The sequence below is a fragment of the Pyrenophora tritici-repentis genome, chromosome 2 (assembly GCF_003171515.1).
Source record: "Pyrenophora tritici-repentis strain M4 chromosome 2, whole genome shotgun sequence".
Lineage (NCBI taxonomy): Eukaryota > Fungi > Ascomycota > Dothideomycetes > Pleosporales > Pleosporaceae > Pyrenophora > Pyrenophora tritici-repentis.
In genome coordinates, this window is record NC_089391.1 from 1,340,619 (window position 1) to 1,360,759 (window position 20,141).

At 49.6% G+C, this 20,141-nt stretch overlaps 9 protein-coding genes across 9 annotated transcripts; 3 read left to right on the forward strand and 6 right to left on the reverse strand.

Annotated features, from left to right (window-relative positions):
* Positions 1-229: 229 nt before the first annotated feature.
* On the reverse strand, positions 230-1,521 carry PtrM4_059770 (uncharacterized protein; the record flags this gene model as incomplete). Its single annotated transcript, XM_066105461.1, has 3 exons — positions 230-759; positions 894-1,383; positions 1,510-1,521. 3 exons carry the CDS (start codon positions 1,519-1,521, stop codon positions 230-232), a joined length of 1,032 nt encoding a protein of 343 aa, XP_065964088.1.
* A 513-nt stretch (positions 1,522-2,034) lies between these two features.
* Positions 2,035-4,548, reverse strand: PtrM4_059780 (Dimer-Tnp-hAT domain containing protein; the record flags this gene model as incomplete). Its single annotated transcript, XM_066105462.1, has 1 exon — positions 2,035-4,548. One exon carries the CDS (start codon positions 4,546-4,548, stop codon positions 2,035-2,037), a length of 2,514 nt encoding a protein of 837 aa, XP_065964089.1.
* Positions 4,549-5,862: 1,314 nt separating this feature from the next.
* On the forward strand, positions 5,863-6,240 carry PtrM4_059790 (uncharacterized protein; the record flags this gene model as incomplete). Its single annotated transcript, XM_066105463.1, has 1 exon — positions 5,863-6,240. The coding sequence occupies one exon, from the start codon at positions 5,863-5,865 to the stop codon at positions 6,238-6,240; it is 378 nt and encodes a 125-aa protein (XP_065964090.1).
* Positions 6,241-6,610: 370 nt separating this feature from the next.
* Positions 6,611-6,915, reverse strand: PtrM4_059800 (uncharacterized protein; the record flags this gene model as incomplete). The annotated part of the gene is made up of 2 exons (XM_066105464.1): positions 6,611-6,757; positions 6,838-6,915. The coding sequence occupies 2 exons, from the start codon at positions 6,913-6,915 to the stop codon at positions 6,611-6,613; spliced, it is 225 nt and encodes a 74-aa protein (XP_065964091.1).
* A 2,150-nt stretch (positions 6,916-9,065) lies between these two features.
* Positions 9,066-9,344, reverse strand: PtrM4_059810 (uncharacterized protein; the record flags this gene model as incomplete). Its single annotated transcript, XM_066105465.1, has 1 exon — positions 9,066-9,344. The coding sequence occupies one exon, from the start codon at positions 9,342-9,344 to the stop codon at positions 9,066-9,068; it is 279 nt and encodes a 92-aa protein (XP_065964092.1).
* Positions 9,345-10,170: 826 nt separating this feature from the next.
* Positions 10,171-11,815, reverse strand: PtrM4_059820 (uncharacterized protein; the record flags this gene model as incomplete). Its single annotated transcript, XM_066105466.1, has 3 exons — positions 10,171-11,471; positions 11,520-11,556; positions 11,606-11,815. 3 exons carry the CDS (start codon positions 11,813-11,815, stop codon positions 10,171-10,173), a joined length of 1,548 nt encoding a protein of 515 aa, XP_065964093.1.
* Positions 11,816-14,308: 2,493 nt separating this feature from the next.
* Positions 14,309-14,428, reverse strand: PtrM4_059830 (uncharacterized protein; the record flags this gene model as incomplete). Its single annotated transcript, XM_066105467.1, has 1 exon — positions 14,309-14,428. One exon carries the CDS (start codon positions 14,426-14,428, stop codon positions 14,309-14,311), a length of 120 nt encoding a protein of 39 aa, XP_065964094.1.
* A 1,595-nt stretch (positions 14,429-16,023) lies between these two features.
* PtrM4_059840 (ProP, Permease major facilitator superfamily) lies at positions 16,024-18,314 on the forward strand (the record flags this gene model as incomplete). Its single annotated transcript, XM_066105468.1, has 4 exons — positions 16,024-16,866; positions 16,913-17,483; positions 17,531-17,767; positions 17,815-18,314. The coding sequence occupies 4 exons, from the start codon at positions 16,024-16,026 to the stop codon at positions 18,312-18,314; spliced, it is 2,151 nt and encodes a 716-aa protein (XP_065964095.1).
* Positions 18,315-18,854: 540 nt separating this feature from the next.
* On the forward strand, positions 18,855-19,685 carry PtrM4_059850 (FabG, Dehydrogenase with different specificities (related to short-chain alcohol dehydrogenase); the record flags this gene model as incomplete). Its single annotated transcript, XM_001932757.1, has 1 exon — positions 18,855-19,685. The coding sequence occupies one exon, from the start codon at positions 18,855-18,857 to the stop codon at positions 19,683-19,685; it is 831 nt and encodes a 276-aa protein (XP_001932792.1).
* Between the last annotated feature and the right edge of the window lie 456 nt (positions 19,686-20,141).

Consider the following 20,141-nt stretch of genomic DNA (forward strand, 5'->3'; position numbering starts at 1 on the left):
CATTAGAGTCCTGTATCAGTCGGTGACTATGTAGGACTTTGGCTAAGCCGTTCTATGTATGATGGTCGTTGTGGAGTTTCTATGGGTCTTGTACAATTTGGGTGGTGTTTTGCGTACTCCAATTTCAGAGCTAGTCTTCCGTTGGCGCGGGTGCTAAAGAGCAGTGTGGTGAATAGAAAGAGATGTAGCAGCGGGCTCTTTTAGATAAGGAAATGTTGTTTTTGTAGTTTTATACAGTGTCTGTCTGTTCGGTGGTTTGCCCAAGGTGCCATTTTCTCGTGCCAATCCTAGTACTTGCAATAAAGGCTAGAGTAGCTTTGATGCCTGTCTTTGTTTGGAGGAGGAGTGGGAGGGTGATGGGTCTGTGTGGTATTGCTTCTTTGAGTGTATTTCGATGTGTTTTGTACTGTTTGCAATCTAGAAGTAGATGCTGTGGTGTTTGTGGTTTGTAGCATATACATAGATTGCAGTCTCTCTTGTTGAATCTCTTAAGGTAGGAGTTGAAGTATCCATGTCCTAGCTTAAGTGAGTAGAACGCGCTCGAGATTTCTCTTGGTGTTCCCTTCGGGACTTTGATTGTTGTATGTGTGTTGAGCTTGAAGATCCTTGAGTAGGAGCTTCTGTTTTTGGTGGGCCTGTCGGTATACCTCTTGTACTCCATCAGTTGTTCTGTTTTTTGTATTTTGTTGATTTCTGTGCCTAAGTAGGCTAGGCTCGCTATGGTCGATGTTGTTGGTCTCTCTTTAGCTGCTTCCTTTGCTAGCGTGTCGGCTTTTTCATTGCCCTTGACCACAGTCCGCAACAATCAATTAAGTGGGTCCTAGAAGGTTCAGATTGGATTGATTGATTACCGCTTTAAGCCTAGTAGTTACCTATAGGAGTTTAAGCCCTACCTAGATAGGTAAGTGGGTCTAGGAGAGTGACCGGATTGAATTGATTGTTGCGGAGTCTACCCTTGACGTCGTTGTGTCCTGGGGCCCACTGCAGGTGGATAGATGCTTTCTTTGTCGTTATTCTCTTTGCAGCTCTGATGCATCTTAGTAGCCACTGTTGTCCCGGGTTGTCCGATAGGTTGTTAAGCCTATGGATTGCTGCTTGGTTGTCTGCGTATACGTAGATCTCTTGGCCTTCTTGTGCCACTGTAGCCGCGTGTTCAAATGCCTGTGCTATCCCCTCTAGTTCACCGTTGTAGACTAGTTGGGAGCATCCAATGTTTGTCTTTTGAGAAAAGGTTTCTTCGTGGGTGGAGCTGTACGCTACTACACCTACGCCGATCCCTATTCCCTTGTCGTGTTGTGAGGCATCTGAGTAGATTGCGGTGAAGTTATCTCCGCTCCTTGATAGGATATAATCCGCGTGTGCAATTGCCTCTTCCTCTTTGCTCTTTTTTGATACAGTAACCTTGTAGTTAAGACTTTCCCTGCACCCTCAATAGTCTGGGCCCAAAACCCCGCACTGCAATATTGTCTGAAGCATCGATCTACGTCCTGCACCAGCCAGAGGTCATACCAACACTTTCATCGTGTTCACATCGCATGACATCCTCACTCGTCAACCCCTATAGAAAAGCCGTGTCTGTGTGAACTACCAATAGAATCTGTTGATAACCGATATTCCAACACATCGCTAGGCCCCATTGTCTAGTCTCAGTTAGCCCATCATATTTCATGGGCCACCGTGCGGAGTGTTATGGGCTCGTGTCAGAAGTAAGAGAATCCACAAAGTAACAGGTTTTGCAGCTTTTTATTATTGAGTAAGGGGGTACGGCACCAGTTAAGTGAGCGCGAAATGACGTTGAAGTTATGAGAATAGTTGGAAAAGGCGAAGAGTTGGCGTAGTGAGGTGTATCAGAGATCTACATGAACCAGACTCCGCAACAATCAAATCAATCAATCTTAAGGTTGTCGATTGGTTTGATTAGCTTGCGGCGACGCTGCCGATTGATTGCGGATTGATTGTTAGGGTTTTTGAGCAGATTGATTGCGATTGATTGGTTGATTGGCTGATTGATGCCAAGAAGTAGTATACAGGGGGTTATGGTGTTGTACTCCAGCCTTCTATATCGTACTGTTGTACAATCTCCTCATCTTTGACGTCACTCCACTTGTCTTCATCATCACCGTTGTTGTACAAGCCGTCAAAGCCAGCTCGTCTCCACGAACGTACAAGCTGAAGGGCAGCAAGTAACTCGCTGCCAAGAGCTCGCCGGCGCGGCTCAAGTAAATCGCCAAGCTCGCTAAAGAGCCTCTCGCAGTCGCAACTAGATGCTGGTATCGTGAGTATATCAATCGCAAACTGGCTTAAACATGGGTATTTTGAGCGTAATTGAATCCAGTACTTGACTGGGTGGCCATCGCTAAGATACTGTTCGCTTGTCCACTCTGGCTCTTGAGTTCTCCAGCGCTCGTACTCATCGTCGTGGGCAGCCTCTACCTGAGCCTTGTTGCGCCGTACGAGGGCGCCAATCACATCATCTATTCCTCCATGCCTTGGTTTTGCAGTTGTTTGAGATGGAGGACGTGTACGTTGAGGCTTATACGACTGCCAGAGCTGCAGGAAGCCAGCGTTGGCTGATGTTAGCCATTCTGGCTTATCCACCCAGCTGTTCTCGCAGTAGTATTTGTAGTATGGATAGAGGCAGGTAGCAGCGTAGTATGCTGGCGATCGATCGAGCTTGTTGTAGTAATCGTTGGCCTTACTCCAGGCGGCGCGGAGGTTAACAAAGAGGTGATCTTCAGGCGCATCAGGTGGGTTGAAGTCAACTTGCTCGTACGAGCGCGTACGGGCTTCGAGCGCGCCAAGTACGTATTCAAATACAGGAATAGTCTCATATATAGCGCCGTATTTGCCTGCCTTTCCGCGACCCTCAAGCTTCTCCGTAGCAAGCTTAAGCGGCTCTAGGCAGTCCTGATACTCTGTTATCACCGCCCAATCAGCAGCTGTAAGTCCTGTTGATCTCATCCAACTAGGTGCTTCAGGGAGTTTATTGCCACGTTGACAAGCGCGGCGATCTTCAAGGGAGAGTGCGTTAATGTAGTGCTCAGCGTAAGAGTTGTATGCTGCCTGGAGTTGAGTTGCGCGTTTGAAGGCAGCGTAGTAAGAGTTCCAGCGTGTAACAACAGGCTTCACAGGCTCAAGTACGTGGAGGCGCTCTCTAGCTGGCAACTCGGCGTTGGCGGCGGTTTGGAAGCTTCGGAAAATTTCGTGTTGTTGAGGCGTTTTTATATGGTTGATAACGTCGATAAGTACACCTAAGGGCCCTTCTTGACGCCACTCCTGCATGTACACCTCCTCTGTTTGGAGCTGCTCGTCGTTGTTGTTGTTGTACGCCTCTTGATTGCTGCCAAAGATAATTGCCTGGCCAATAAGGTTAAGCGTGTGAGGGCCGCAGCGGAGGCGTCGGTGAGCAGCGTTGAAGTCGTACGCGTGGGCGAGCGAGGAGACTGCAGTATCGTTGTTTGCAGCATTGTCGAGGACGAAGTAGCCGAGTTTATCACTCCCAATACTGTATTCTTGGAGCGTCTTTTTAATTGTATCAGCGATAGCATCACCTGTATGAGAGCCTGCGAGATGTGGGAGGGCGATGGGGAGATCTTGTATCACTCCAGAGGCGTTAGCAAAGTGTGCAACGACTCCAAAGAATCCACGCTTGCCACCCTTTGTCGTCCAACCATCAAAGCTTATGTGGATCTTGCTTGCAGCTTCTGACAGAGCGCAGACAATCTGTGGCTGCATATATTGGAAGAGGCGCATTGCGTAGGTAGCTACACTGCGAGGACTTACCCACAAAGCTGCCTCTGCCTCTGGGTTTGCAAGGCTAATCATCTCGCGAAAGGACGGCCTTGCAAGTAGCTCCATTGGCAAGTTGTTATCAAGAAGGCAGAACACTGCAACTTCACGAAACTGCTGGATGTTGAAGTTGCCCATCGCGTTGGCAGCCTCTTGAGAGACTGCAACACCAGTCTCCAGCGTCTGTCGTAGAGAGAGTTGCTGCCCTGTTCTTCGAGGCTTCAGGCCGTCTTTTGTAAAGCCATGGCCTCGTTTCTGAAGGCCAAGATGAGCTGCAGCTGAGGAGGTGGCCTTTGATACGTCAAAAACTCCACTGCCGCCAGTGTCAATGACCTTGTGGATGTGGCAGTATTTGCAAACAAACCACACCCGATTCTGATCGTAGAGCTCAACAACGCGATATCCATGTTGAAAGATCCAACTCTTGACGCGCCGCCCAGTTGTAAGAGGCTTCATGAACCGAGGGAGGCGATCCCAGTTAATGCCGTCAAAGTTATCGCCATTATCAGGCTCTGTATCAACGCTAGCCTCTGTTGTTGCTGCTGTACCAGCCTGGCTGCCCTTAGCCGCACCCTCCTCCTCTGTTTGCGACTCCAAAAATTGCGACTCAAACGTTGTGGCCTGGCTTACGGCGGCGCCAAGGGTTTCCTGGGGCGACAGCGATCGCTGAGATAGGACAGAGGGCCTTGATAGGCGCGCCCGTTTGGCGGCGGCGGCGGCAGCAGCAGTATTGGTGGGAACTCGAGAGCGTTTGGCCATCGTGGGCGATACTAAACACTAAAGAAAAATGTCTGTATAGGTAGCTAGGCAACTAGTGTTGTGTGTAAGGGATTATTAGGGAACTGAGTGAGCGAAATCGTTGTTGTATTGAGAACAGCGAAGGACTAGCTATATAGGTGCGGGGTGAAGCCTAGAAGAGGCTAGCCCCTAAGCAGAAGGAGCTAGTCCTATAAGAGGAGAGCTAGCTGGTGAGAAGTGAATGCATAGAGACTGGCTTGCCCGGCCGACAGGGATCACAAGCTAAGCGAGATAGGGGTCCAAGATAACTATCTTCAACACCAAAAACCTTCTCTTAATACGACACTACTCGCCTTACAACTCGTTAATAATAAATCAATCTAACTAATCAAATCAATCAATCTGACCTTCGCAAGTTGATTTGATTAGCTATTTTGAAAAGCTTAGATTGAGTTGATTGAGTTGGTAAAAACTCCAAATGACCAATCAAATCAATCAATCTGACCAATCTGGATTGATTGTTGCGGAGTCTGACATGAACAGAGTGAGTCCCCAAACAGGGAGTTAGACGACGTGTAGAAGAAGCTGCTAGTATGATAGGAAAATGGAAGGGCTTATCAGTATGGCCGACGTACCAGTGGCTGCTTATTCATGACGCGAAAATCGATTGAAGTGGGGGATACTGAAGCTTTGACGCGCTTTGAACCGGACCTCCTAATAAGAAGCTCGTATTGCCGGCAGATCTTCGCCTTGCGTCCGCAAATACTTCAGAACTGAAGGTATCAACAAGATTTTGGATGATCTAGTGCTTATCCTCCAACATTTAAAAATCTTGTCTTGATTCTGATTGACTGAAAACAAATTGTGAGACGCTCGGAAGAGTAGAAGAACGGACCTTGCTTACTGAATCTATATTCACGTCGGCCTGTGAAAGTAGATTCACAACTAGTGGGCATGCATGTATTGAACAACGAAATCATGAATTGGAGGTATAGAAGTAATATATAAAGGCCTTACTCTCGAGTATTCCCTCTAACAGTACTCATCTCTCATCGACATTCCTCATCAACATCTACAAAATCATCATGGTTTCTCTAAAATCTATCCTCCTTGTGGTTTTCTGTGGAACATCCTATGCCGTACCTTTTGCGCCAAACTACGCTGTCGAGTATGTCTACTATCGCTATGAATTTCAACTAAAGCTTACAACTACTCAAGGCTCTCTGCGCCTGTTGCTAGGGCTGTCGAGATCCCTGATATCTCTCTTGCTACCAAAAAGTAACCTTCACACAAGCTCTATGTTCCAACTTTGCAACTACTGATAATACTAGATCCATGTCCTTGCCTGACCCCAGCAGATCTGGCCTCGAAACCAGAGGCATCGAGAGCGGAACATTCATTATCAAATGGATCCATGCCCTAGACAACTCCAAAGACTTGACCTTCAGGGCAGCCATAATATATCTTCAGGGTCAGGTCTTCGCGCCTTCCGGATCGGGTGTATATGCCTCTCCGATAGCGGAGATGAAGCATGAGCCTGGACAGATTCTTTTCCGTGTCACGTTCCTCTCTGCAAGCGGAGTCTACACAGCCGTTGCTCGTGTTCTTTTTGATACTATCAAAGGAGCTATTGTCTCAGCTATTGACGAAGGCCTAGAGGAGAATGGTAAACACATTAGCAATTTTTTCCAGTACAAATTCGATAAGTCATAATTTCGTTACTGTACGTTCACAGGAGAAGTTACAGCAATTACAGTTCGTATTTTTATAAGCATTGATAGAACTGGTTGTCTGATTTCTTAACCTGTCGGGGTTGAAGTACATGATGAGCCAAGCCAAGCCTCGTGTTTAGATGGAGGAACATTACATGGCCAGTTGTTCGTTATCAAAGGCCACTATCAGCGATATCGGCATAGCGCACAAGGAATATCTTAAAATATCGACAATAGAGCTCTTATATAACACTTTTTCGCCATAAACACTAAATTACATGCGCCCAAACACCCTGCTGCATCACATTGTCACCACATAGCTCCTCACAATGTCTAAACACACTTTCAACACCCATCCATACTGGCTTTCGTCAGTTGCATTTAGGGGGGTATACAGTTCCCGCTGGAAATGTATTGCTACAATGCTGGTTGTCGCATGGATCGGTGCAGTGCTTCGAAGTGAGACAAACGCCCTGTACGCATTTGCACCAGCCGTGATCGCAACCGTAGGATTTGTTCTGGAATTGTGAAACGCCTTGGTTAGCATAGCTCTTGAGAGGGGTAATAGGTGCCTTTGCTAGTAGATTAGAAGACTCACTTCTTTTATTGCTGGATCCGCAGCCGGGATGGCGGTAACCGTGGTGACGAGCACGAAGAACAATGTTGTCCAGCGCATTTTTGAGGGACGTTGCGGGTTTATTGATGGTCGTGGAGGACAAGGGTCGAGTTTTGTATGTATGAAGTATGAAGTATGAGTGTAGAGTTGTGGATGTGTGTGGATGTGAGCAGTGGAGCTGTGTGTAGGGACGACAAGGGCAAAGATTTGTGTGAAGAGAATAAGGTCGGAATTTCGTGCCTAGAGTGAGACATCAGAAGACAGTTTGATAGTTGAGTGAGGGTTTACCATGCTATCTATATAGTCTTGCGAGGAACGATCATTTCACAAAGCGTATCTCCTGAACGATGTAGGCCCGTAATACTTACCTAGAATATCGTCTGCGGCATATCTTCGCCTCTCTCAACTAGATGAAGCTCAAGCTAACGACATGGTCGCTTTATGGCACTCACACCCGGAAACCCCAATAGGGAGCATCTCCCAAGGCGGGCTATGAGGAAGACCGTAGAGATCGTCCATGTGCTGAACAACGCCACGTCCCCGTAACTGTTTTCAGCCAGTATATCGGAATTCACCGCCTCAAACACGACAGTGGAGTATGAATAGGCTAGTGGCTCTCTTCGACCGTGATGGACTTTGAAAAAGACCATAAGATCAGCAACCTGCCAGACAAAGTCATGTCCCTGTACCTGAATTTAGTTAGTAAATCGGACTTCCCCGTAAAAAGGTATGGCGAGAGTGCTCGTTGCAAGGCTGTCCAAAGATAGCTGCGGTTCCGTATAATATCGATGGTATGGACTCAGCGCTCGTGATGCAGGGACGATGTACGATGAGCCAATCACTCCTGTTACAGCAATCTATTGAAACAAAGTCTCGATGACATGATGTTCGTATTCCAAACGGGGAACCAGACTTCTTGATACGAAGCTCGTATCGCCACCCACTCCCGAGGATCGCATGTAGTCGAGTGGTACCAAGTAGATCTAGCCGCAAGCCCAGAGCCTATGCTCAAATGCCTAGCCGCAAACAACGGCTTTTAATTGCTGGGATAACCCTATGTATGACTTCCGGTACGCTCGTACAGTCAAAAGCACGAGCCGGACTTGGTGAGTCTAGACTCGTGCTAGCCTGTGTATGTAAGCCGCCACAACGCTAGGCGGGATGGTAGTGTAGGACCATGGCATTGCGGACAACTTGTATGCAAAACGTTTGAAGGCCCCCTCTACAAGCAGGGGGATTTTTGCTATGTGTTTCCTCATGGGCATTCCCTCCAGCAGTACTTGTCATTGATCCATGCCCCAGAGCCATCGTCTTCTCTCGAAAACATTTTCTTTTGATGGACTTTTGCAACGCAGCATACATCGTACAACTGTTACAAACTACAACTAAGGCTTATGAGTGCTCAAACTTTCTCCATATGCTCGTTGTTAAGACTACAGAGCTTCCTGATGTTTTTTTTTGCTGCCATGAGGCCATTTCCGCCGAGGTCCCGCGCTCTTTCTCTTTTGGTCATTAATCAATCCCCAAGTTCGGAAGTCGTGATCCACACCATGAGCGTGTTGAGTGGCATACAAAGTTATGAAAGCGGCAAACTCTATTTCGAGCAAGATTTTTCACCGTGAGGTTACATCATGCGTCAAGCTCTGGGGGTTGACAGCGGAAGAAGGCGAAGCAAGGCTACCCGGGAGATTAACAGTCCTTGATGACGATCAGAGTACACTCTATACACACGTACGATTCATCCACTCCCCACTCCTCACCCCCAAGCCTACATCTGAAACTCCAACCTCCTCCTCAATACCACAATCTCAAACTCCTCCCTACAACTCCACACCCCCGGCCCCGCCATCATCCTCCTAACATCCGCATACCCCCTCCTCCTCCAATATGGCCCAGCCTGACACTCGGCTGCCAAGATCCAAAGATCTACACTCCCACCCGCTCCAGCCCCTTCTCTCATCAGCGCGTCCCGCTCCAGCCCCACAAGATAATCTTCTAGGAATGCAAGGAGCCGCACTGCAAGACCACGCCGTTGGTAGGCGGGGGACGAATGTACGCAGACAATTTTTATCTCCCAGCCTGTCTCGCTGTCGGCGCCTTCTTTTAGGTGGCCGCCGCGCCAGGGGATGTTTGCAGCGCAGGCGACTGGTTTCTTGTGTGTGTGCGTTGATAGAGTGGATGTTGGGGAAGAGGATGTGGTTTGTCCGCTGTCAGTAGAATCGTTGTCGCTGCCCATCCCATCCTCCCCCCAATTCCTCGAACATCACAGCTATAGCGCCCATGGCCTCATCTTCTCCTAGCATATTGTACAACTCCTCCACGTTATCGAATCTCGGTATGGAATTATCCCATTTTCCGGCTTCCTGGTCTTTGGACCATGCGAAGCAGTCGTTTACGAGATCGACTATGGCTTGGGAGAGCGTGGGGTTGGCTTGGAGGGCTGAGCGTGTGTAGAGCGTGGGTGGTGAGACGGTAGGTGATGATGTCATCTTACATGCGATACCGGGACGAGTTGATCAGGGTAGCTGGTAGGCTGATTATCTGATGGAGAGATAAGAAGAGAAGAAGCTTTACACGCTTAGTTTATATCTACTGGTGTGTACTGCCTTGTTTCTGGATCCTGAGTCTTAGGTTCTTAGGTGCGCGGGCGTTGATTATGTGTAAAGACATGCTCTCGGCCGTGTCTGCGTTGGGGCATCGCGCAGTTTTTGCGTCGCTGGTGGCTGCACCTTCCTGTTTTGGAACAAGTATCGTGACGGATAACGTCGCGGAAAAGGCTCCGAAAGACCATCGCACGGCCACGGAGATGGTCAGGATGACGGTTTTGATGGCAAGGAAGATGCTGTGATGATTTTGCTGCTGCGTGTCTTGGGCAGGTGAAAAGCTCCGAGATTTTGCCGAAATACATACCTCGGTGCGTGAGCTGACATGGCCATCTTCCTTTTTGCTGAATCCCCCCTCTAATCTCGCAGTAGATTGAATAGATGTTGTGGGTAGCAAAGGCCTGTATGAACCGTGCAGTTCACGAAGAATCATACATGAAACAATCAGCCGCACTTGTGGAAAACATTCATTACAATAGACATCAGATTCGTCTCTACGTACTATCCATACTTTTTGCTATGCCGCATGTGGCATGCGTGGTATCATGAAGTGGCAACCGCCGAGGTATCAATGAAAGACTAAGAAAACCACCACCCAGGAAGAAAGAAAAAGAAACCATGTGTTATATTTCTGCGACCAGCGACGTGGTCCGCTCTGCGGAGTAGGATCAACCTGGGAAAAAGGATGGGTCGCAGCATGCGCGGCATGCTGCTAGACCGGCGACTGCCAGGTCGACCGTGTGTGTCTCGAATTACCCGGGCCAATGGCTGGGAAAGGCGTCAGGCGCCTCTCGGATCTACTCTGATCTCTGGCCACGGGAAATGTGGATATTGCCTGGCCAATCATGTTTTGTGGGACATGATGTATGGCAAAGTCGCTTGGTGTGGGTGACGTTGGTGACATGGGCGAAGCAGGAGATAGGGGCAATGGTGGGAGTCTTTCCGCGTCGCACTCATTGACAAGCAGAGTAGTGCGCATGCTGGATGTACGAGAGTTGTGACCGGTAGTGTAGCGACCGAGTTCGATATCGTCGTAGTCACGGTCGCAAATGATGTCGGCGGTGAGCGACGACATGTGTCGGTTTCCCATAGACTCCAAGGTACTCATTGGAGAGTGCGTTATCTGTATCTCCTTGTGGATATGAACGCCACCCTGGTTGTCTACTGACATGCCAGTATGCGAGTCGAGGTATCCACTGGAGTTGTGTGATCCACTGCTGATGGAGAACTTTGAAGCCAGTTTGCTCCACAAGCCGGTTGTATTGACGCGTGCCGATCCGCCGTGCCCGCTGTCCTGGCGTTCCTTGCAGCCCGAAGGTGACTTGGGCTTTGGAAGCGATGCGAGCTTTTCCTGGAAGAAGTGCTTGAAGAATACCTTGAAAGAGGGAGCATTGGCACACAGACAGCCAATGTGCAACTCCAGCATCGAGGTAAGTAGGATATTCCACGTTGACCAAGTGATATCGTACGTGTTGTAAAAGGTATACCAACTGTAGTACGCACGCAAAAGTCCCAGCGCGACAACACCGTAACCAATGGCAAAGATACCAAACAGAGCCAGCTTTTGTTTGATAGGGATCTTGAGATTCCAGTAGAGAAAGGTGGGAAGGATGGCTGTAATGAAGTCCTGGGAAGCTGAGATGACGCTGGCAGCCACTACGTCGGCACCTTCGTCAAAGCACTGGTACTCATAACCTCCCAATACTTTCAAGACGTTGACTTGATCCCAAAACGCCGAGATTGGCTGGCAACCGAGGATGGGAGCGAGTGTAAGAGCGATACTGTATGCGACGATGAAACCAATGCAGATCCAGGTTGTATAGACGAAAGCTCTCGACACCGCACGCGCTGAAAGCCGTCGGTAGAATAGGAGGATTGATATCTTGATGAGACCGGAGGCGACACAGAACAAGCATTCTATGGCCAGAAGAATCTTGCGCGCAGTGACTACTCTCTCAGGGTCACGCAGGTAGTCGATATCCCAGATGTGTCGATCAAAGGTTTGCATGCTACCTGAGAGGCATTAGTCGTGTGGTGTTGAGAAGAGGGCGGCAGACTTACAGAGAGGATACAAGACTGTCAAAGCAATGACGGGTATCTAGACGAGTTAGCATACGAGGTCGACGAGCTTCAAAAAGGAAACCCACAGTGGCAGCTAACATCAACCAGTCATCCCATCCTGGGCACCTCTGGTGGAATATTCTGACCCAAAGCCTAATCAGAAGCATCATCACCGTAATAGGCCCGCCTATGTAGGCCAGTAGAGTGATAGTGTTTGGTCGCATTTCTGGGTTGGCATAGTTGGATTTGGGCCACGACGCCGTGACCTCGATGGGGGGATGGAGACCGCCAGGCATTGTGTAGAAGAACTCAAAGAATTCGTTGTAGAACAGCTTTCCGAACCACAGCAAAGTGCAGCAACGGCTTTTCAAGTGAGGGGATGCCTACCATTTATGCATGGTGGCGTTTGATTTTGGCCAAGATTACTTGGGACAGCACTAGGGCAGTTTAGGCTTACAGATGTAAGATAGGGTGTTTTAACTTCGACCTTAAGGTTCGGAATCGGGACTAGCCAGCCCTTAATCTTGCAATAAAACTCCGAATCTTAGTGACCAATAGAAAGAATTATAGGTAATGTCATGATGCCGAAGACGGGAGTGGCAGAAGTACAGCTTGACTTCCAACGTGTAGACACTCGAAAATGCGAATAACACTCCCCAAAGCTATGAATGACTACTGTAATCATTCGTCCGTCCATCTAAACATCCCTAGCCTTGAATTACTCGTATCTCCCAGGTGGGTAATGACCAAGGGAGGTGTAACGTATTTGCAAGGGCGTAGAGGAAGTGGGTTGATTCTGGAAAAGAAAAGAAAATTTTAGCCAATGCGAAAGCCGGGGCGGATGACACAACGCACGAGCCGGTAGTTGAGACTCTTCCAGTTCTGTATACAGGTACATATGAGCCCACAATGTGGAGATCCAACGTGCATCATCTGCGATCAAGAGTAGGGCTTGTTTCCGCGGCCAGGCTTTTTATCGGTGAGCCCACCAAACGCCTCGCCGACCTCGAAAATGTGTGTTGAGCCCCAGTAACTTACTACGTCTGCTATGCTTCTCAGCGCCTTGGCTCGGTAGTGTGAAGTAGAATGCAAGTACAGCCAATTCATTAGCGCACGACCATGAGACGCGGGTGACTCATGAGTGGAAAATTCATGGGCGATTCATGGGAGACCCATGGGTAGCTGACAGAAAATCGGCCTGGCTTCCGTACCTATGAGATGAGCTCATATTGTAACCGCAGAGCCCATGTGGAGGAGTGACCTGCATTACAGCACAGGTGCATGCGCTCGTTTCCAGCGTATGACCATCAGGGACGTTTGTCAAACCGGTTTTGAATTACGCGGCCGAGTGTATCCATGTATGGGGCCAGGGACGGAAACGGGTCTCAGACCAGGGCTCGGCATCCGGATGCTCCCGCCGTCGTGGTCCCTGTCAGCTGTCAGTCCGAGGTTGTGCCTTGCGAATGGAGGCCATCGCGCTGGATAACGTCGCCAATCGTCTCCGGCACTCGATCGATTCGAGTAAAAGCCTCCGAGATGCACGATGCCATATGCAAGATGCAGTGCCAGCCTAACAAAATCGTGGCGACTCAGACTGATCGGTGTACATACAGGTAGCATCAGCAATATGCGCCTGGCCACGGATTGGGAAGACTGAAAGGACTAGCGAATTAAGATACCTGCCAGACAGGGTATAGAGGATTGCGGAGATAAAAATGTGATGATATACATCATTTCATGCGGGAGGACGGGTTGCGGCCTCGGCTGGTCTATCCCGCACGCAGACGAGCAAACGGAAGCTCCTCGGCCAAAGGTATCAAACCTGAAGCAGAAAAGCAAACAGCGTCAATTAACTACACACCAATGCCTGAGAGCCTGTCATACGGCACAGCTTGGCATACAGTGGGGGTGCGAGTAGGAGAACCGGGAAGTGGAGTCGCGTGGGACAAAGTGGTCGATGCTACGAAGGATCCGTACTGTTTAGTTGCCGTGACGGGGTGCAATTGAAGATCAGCGACTCATAGAGTGCTATGATTTCACTGAGATCGTTATTTAGCTGTTGTGTTCGTAGTTGCAGGTGTTGGTGGACCCTTTACTCGGAGAACATGTCTTCTCCGGGTTGCGATGGCAGCCTCGCCTCCAATTCCCTCCTGGCTAGTGCTCGATTAGGCTAGGTGCTAGTGGACACGTGCATCACCACCACACTTCGCCTACACGACTGCAGAAACCGTCCTGAAAAGGCGACCCCATACTTTGGCATCCTGCACGTACTACTGGCCGTTGATAGTCTGCAGAGTGGAGATGTCGCCATGGGTCAAGCGTTCATGTGACATGTCCTGAGTCGAGGAGCACAAGATCGACGTCTCGTTCGCATTCGCGTCGAAAAGATTCAAACGTCGACCAATTTCCTTGGAGAAGTCCTTTCATTCAGGCCGTGACACCTGTACCCCGGCTCCGTATCAGATGGGGCGTGATGCTGCACATTGTCTTCGAAAGGGTATGGCTCGGTTCCGATGTTTTTGCTTTTGCGGGAACAACGTTCCAGAGCCGTTGAGTGGCGTACGTCCGACGCGGACATGTCAACTTGAACACAAAAAACAAACATGTATCGGATACTGTCAGCCGTTGCAAGAGTAAGTCTACTGTACATGTTCGCTTATCATCGTTTGGCTCTGCTCGCAGTACCATCGTTCGCCGCTACTGCAGGTTACAGACTGACATGTTAGGTTTCCCTGTGTAATACGATAAGCCACAACTGCATGCCGCACTGCTGCCGAGACAGATCAGAATCACCCCACGAAGACAGTGATTGCATGACAGTTTTGCAGGACACTGGGGGTTGTCTGCTCACGATAAACAAGCCCACTAAGACTAATCAATCGTGTGCTGAGGGGGTAAGCCTGGGTCATGATCGGCGAGGCCGGACGATGACAAGAAGGCGAATATGCAACGTCGAAAAGAAAACATTGCTTTTGCGAGTCGGTTGACAGTCTGTTGACACACTGATGGGGTGAAATACGAACATTTTCCAAGGTCAATGACTTGTTGACGAGGTGCGAATCTGCGACAGTTTTTTGCTTTTTGCGCGTACTTATTACCAAGGCTTCCAAGACAATGCTCCTCTTTACACCTCGTACCGACGTCGTATACGAGGTTCTGGTCCTGTTGGTTAACGAATGCGAGAACTAACGACTCGACGCTTGTGACGTAGATGTTCCGACGTGCTGACAGATGCTGGGAAGGGTTTTTGCGTGTGATCAGTCAGCGCACTGGTACGGAGATTCAAGCCAATGTCCAGTTTCCGGAGTTGTTGGAGAGAATCTAAAGCTGAAAAACGGTGGTCTCCGTTCGTGCTCCTACTCTTGCTTCGCACGACATATACTCATCGCCATTCTACAGCGCCATGACTTCAGTAAGTTCTAAGTGGTGAAACTGGATAGGAGAGCTTTCACACGCTTTCAGCTTTGGTAGTTCTGGAAGCGCGAACGACTCAGCGCAACATGAACATGGGGGATCCCGCATGATGGAACAAGCGAGGGGTACGTGTAATCGTTTCAGCATACGCTCGTGAGTGCTAGGTTGCGTACTCGTTCTTGGGACCAAGATGATCACAACGTTGAAGGCTGAAATTAGACGGACGCGGAGGAGTTTCATGCGCCGTCCTGTTGTAAATCGGACCTAAGCTTATGGCCGAGAAGTGTCCTTGGGATGTCCTGGTTATATCCTGAAACCTTCATCCAGGACCTCTCGGTTTACTGAGCGAACCATTGCCGACGGTTGGCAGCCACAGCGCGATGAAGGCTTTTGTCGACACTCGCTTGTCCTGATATCTCGTGATGGTTGGCGTCCCCCTATCTGGAAAACTCTGAAATAGAAATCTCGAAATACCCCACTTGCTTGAGGCGCTTCCAATGCACGGAGATGACAGTGATCCGCCACAGTGGCTTACTTAGCAGATTCTGCCCATGACGTCAGGAACCGTTCATTTCCGCCGGCAAACCACGTTTTTGCTTGCTAATTGCCCGGCCAATCACCGAGAGGCTGCTGCTCACCGCCCGGAATCTAAGTGGCTTACTCATGCCCAATGCAGCGTTATGAGGACATGTGCTAGCAATATTTTCGTCCTGTCGCATGCAAGATATGGAGGCGCAAGATGGGCAGCCCTTTGAGCTCGCGGGCGCATATGCACGCGAACCAGATATATGTTGCAGCCGTCCCGCGGGGAGGGAAGTTGGTGCCATTGACACCATTCACAACAGCTACTGACAGCATCCGATCCCAACTCCCGGATATATGGTCAATAGCCTACATACACTAGCTTCACAGTGACAGTCGCGCTTTCTCTTTCCGGGTCCACTTGATCCACTACGGTTACGACGTAAGGCTCGCGCATTTACAAACATCTGCCGAGGGCCGAGTGCAAACCTTCTCGCCTTGCAGTGTTGTCAGTCAATTCTACACTCGCTGAAGGTATTAGCGACGAGTGACGAAACGCGCCGCAATCATGCAGGAAGAAGACTATGAGATCCTGCGCAACGAGGCCAATGCCAGTCCTGAGAGATATGCAAAATGGGACCCCAATAGGCAATTCCGCGAAGAGTACAACCGGCGCCACCTACACGATCAAACTCCTGAAGAGCGAAACCGAAATATCGAGGCCTACGAGCGTGGAGAACGCACCCAGAGCCAGATTTCGTTACCACAAGAAGCAGTCGCATCGCCCATAGGAGAAAAAGAGGAGGAGGAGGAGGTTGCGTCTCCTCTATCGCGGCATAGCACTTCGTCCTCAACGCAGAGCTCGGTTAGCTCCTCCTCGACACACAGCGCGCGCCTTGAAGAAATCCGTACAGCGCATTCGACGCCCGCACGCGACCGCCGTCCTACTGTCAACTCGCAAACCTCCACTGGCAACTACCTCACACTACATCCCACCGAACGCGACCCAGAAGCCCTGCGCCGCATCGAGACACACCGAAGCCAGCATGCAGGCACCGTCGGAGCATCTCGAGTAGATTCGCGACTTTCTAGGACACTGACACGACGTCGTACCGAAAAACCTCTGCCGAATCTAGGTGCCGGGAAACCGTTTCCACCCCCGCTGCCGGATAGGGAAGAATATGTTGTTGAGTTTGATGGCGCAGATGATCCGCTGCATGCCCAGAATTGGCCTATGAAGAAGAAGCTGGGAATTGGAGCAATCCTAGCATTTGATGCCCTCTCAGCTACCATGGGCTCCAGTATCTTCTCCGCCGCTACAATGCCAGTTTCGCGTGAATATCATGTGGCAAACGTTGTTGGTACTCTTGGTACGAGTTTGTTCGTGTTTGGTTATGCTTTTGGGCCTTTGGTACGTATTCATGGCATGATCAAAGCACACATTCTAACTATGACAGATGTGGGCGCCCTTCTCCGAGTTGTACGGCCGGAAACCTCCTCTTATTATCGCCGCCTTTGGCTTCGCCATTTTCAGTATCGCAGTCGCCACAGCCAAGGACCTTCAAACCATAATGATCTGCCGGTTCTTCGCGGGTATCTTCGGTTCCTCCCCGCTAGCCATCGTCGCGGCCGTATTCGCAGACATGTTCGACAACAAGCTACGAGGTCTTGCAGTCGCAGTTTTCTCCGCCACCGTCTTCATGGGTCCGTTACTGGCACCATTCATTGGTGGCTTTATTACCCAGAGCTCCCTAGGCTGGCGGTGGACAGAGTATATTAGCAGTTTCATGGGCTTTCTCGCATTCGCCCTTCTCTTCTTCTTCATGGAGGAGACGTATGCACCAGTCGTCTTGATTAACAAAGCGAGCGAACTGCGAAGACGTACTAAGAATTGGGGAATACACGCCAAACAAGAGGAAATTGAAGTCGACTTCAGGGAGCTAATCGTACGAAACGTCAGCAGACCAATGCGCATTCTCTTCACTGAGCCTATTGTTCTTCTAATCACGATTTATATGAGCTTTATTTGTAAGTTACTCATTCCCTCTTCTGCGAGATCCTACTAACTGTATCAGATGGTCTACTCTATCTATTTTTGACCGCGTACGCCCTTGTCTTCCAACAAGTATACGGTTGGAGCGCCGGAATTGGTGGGTTGGCCTACTTTGGTATGGTTGCTGGCGAGATCATTGCTTTCGTCATCATTGTGCTCGACAATCCTCGCTATGTACGCAAGCTTGAGGCCAACAACAACATCCCGGTTCCAGAGTGGCGCCTGCCCATCAGCATGGTTGGCGGTGTTCTCTTTGCTGGTACGTATGCCTGATCGCTCAAGATTACTTCAACTAACATTCCATAGCTGGTCTCTTCTGGTTTGGCTGGACAGGCTATACTGGCCAAGTCCACTGGATTGTACCTGTTCTCTCAGGACTCTTCACGGGCTTTGGTATCTTCTCCATCTTCCTATCGCTTCTCAACTACATCGTCGACGCTTACCTCATGTTTGCTGCCTCAGCCATTGCCGCAAACACTTTCATGCGTTCCATCTTCGGCGGTGTGTTTCCACTCTTCGCTACCTTTATGTTCCAAGGTATGGGCATCGAGTGGGCAAGTACACTGCTTGGGTGCGTAGCTGCCGTGCTCGTGCCGATGCCTGTAGCCTTCTATCTCTTCGGCAAGAAGATTCGTGCCAAGAGTAAGTTTGCACCCGCCCCGGACATTGCGCAAGACAAGAGGAGGGATGAAGAGAGCAGAGGAATGGAAGGAAATGGCGACGCAGGAAGTGGAGACACTACGGAGAGGGAAAGCACCCATGGCGAGAATGGGGGGCTACAAAAGGAGAGAAGTAAGGACCAATGATGAGATGGAGCGTCACGTTTCTATTCTCTGTGCATTTAGCGATTAGCACATTTTAATCCAAGCAAGACATTTTTTGAGCAAAACCGACCATGGCCTAGCGGCTTACTCCGCAACGTGTAGACGTGCAGCTAGCTTAGATCCGGTATCTAACTCTGATGCCGACAGTGGTCAAACTCTGATTTAGGAAGTGTGGGGTTACCGGCAACACATGGTAGTAACCTAATAGGGTAAGCCGACCCGCGGCGCCCGCCATCCCAACCCAGCACTACATCCCGCTGTCTTCGGACGACAGTCCTCCATGTCTGCCCCGCAACACCAACGCGTGACGCAACAGCGATACGAGTACCCCACGGACGGGAGGTAAGCACCGAATGCACGTGGTCCTCGGACCCGGTACACTTTCCTACCCTGCAGCTCGTGGTACTACATAAACACCGATCGGGGATCCGATATTCCATATCAACATTCTACACATCAACGAGTGATTCAGAAGTCTTTGTTGAAGTCTAATACCTTATTTTTACACGAATAACCGCCAACATGTCCATGTCAATAGATGAATGTCAACAGCCCCGTGCGGGCTTCCCCAAACCCGTACCGGACACCCCCACAAACGTCATGCAGCAATTCAGCATGAAAGGCAAGACCATTGTTATCACAGGTGCCGCTGAAGGCATTGGCGGTGCTGTTGCCGACGCCATGGCCGAAGCTGGCGGCAACGTAGCCCTCTGGTACAACACCAACCCCAAAGCCAAGGAGCGCGCCGAGACTCTCGCAAAAGAGCACAATGTGCAAACCAAGACCTACAGCGTCGACCAAACTTCCGCCACAGCCGTTGAGGCTGCCATAAAACAAGTAGTCGCAGACTTTGGCCGCATCGATTGCTTCGTCGCAAATGCCGGCACAGGCGATTCCAAACCCCTGCTCGACCAGACGCTGGACTCATACCACAACCTTCTCAAAGTCAACGTCGACGGACCCGTTTACTGTGCCAAATACGCCGGCGAGGTATTCAAGAAGCAGGGCTTTGGCAACTTGATCCTCACGTCCAGTATCTCGGCGCATATCGTCAATGTGCCTATTGACCAGCCCATCTACAACGGTACAAAGGCATTTGTGTCACATTTGGGCAAGTCGCTAGCGCGCGAGTGGAGGGAGTTTGCGAGGGTCAATATTGTGAGCCCAGGTTTCTTCGATACCAAGATGGGGGCTGGGCCAAAGGTCATCAATGAGGGGTTGAGGATGATTCCGTTGGGCAGGCAGGGAAATGTCAAGGAGATCAAGGGATTGTTTTTGTACTTGGCAAGTGATGCAAGTAGTTATATGACAGGAAGTGATTGTATTATTGATGGTGGCTATGTTCTGCCATAAGTGGAGGGAGATAGGAACAGGTAGATAGTGGACTTTGGATGCTGTTATCCTAGATATCTTGGGAGAACAATTGGTAGAGTTCTAGACTTTCCAATGTTCGAAGCAATGAAGAATCTAACAAAGGAAATTACAATGCTGTGTCATTTATGAAATGAAGCTCGAGCGGAACAAGGGCTGGTCGAGAATGTGCCTTGCAAGATAGACTAATGCAAGAGAAGCCCTAGCTGTGGTCAGTATAGGAAGTATCAAGGTAGCTAATATCAAGTCCTGTTTCCGTAGCTTTGAGTTCCTTAATGCTTCTTTTCCTTGACCTTGAAAATACAACCCATTAAGTGAAATTCATGTTCTAGAAGGTACCTGGTGATTTTGGGATAATGATCGATATCCGTACTAGTGCGTTTCTTTCACCCTCGTCATCGCTTTGAAATCTATCGCCCCAACTCCGACGCTAACGCA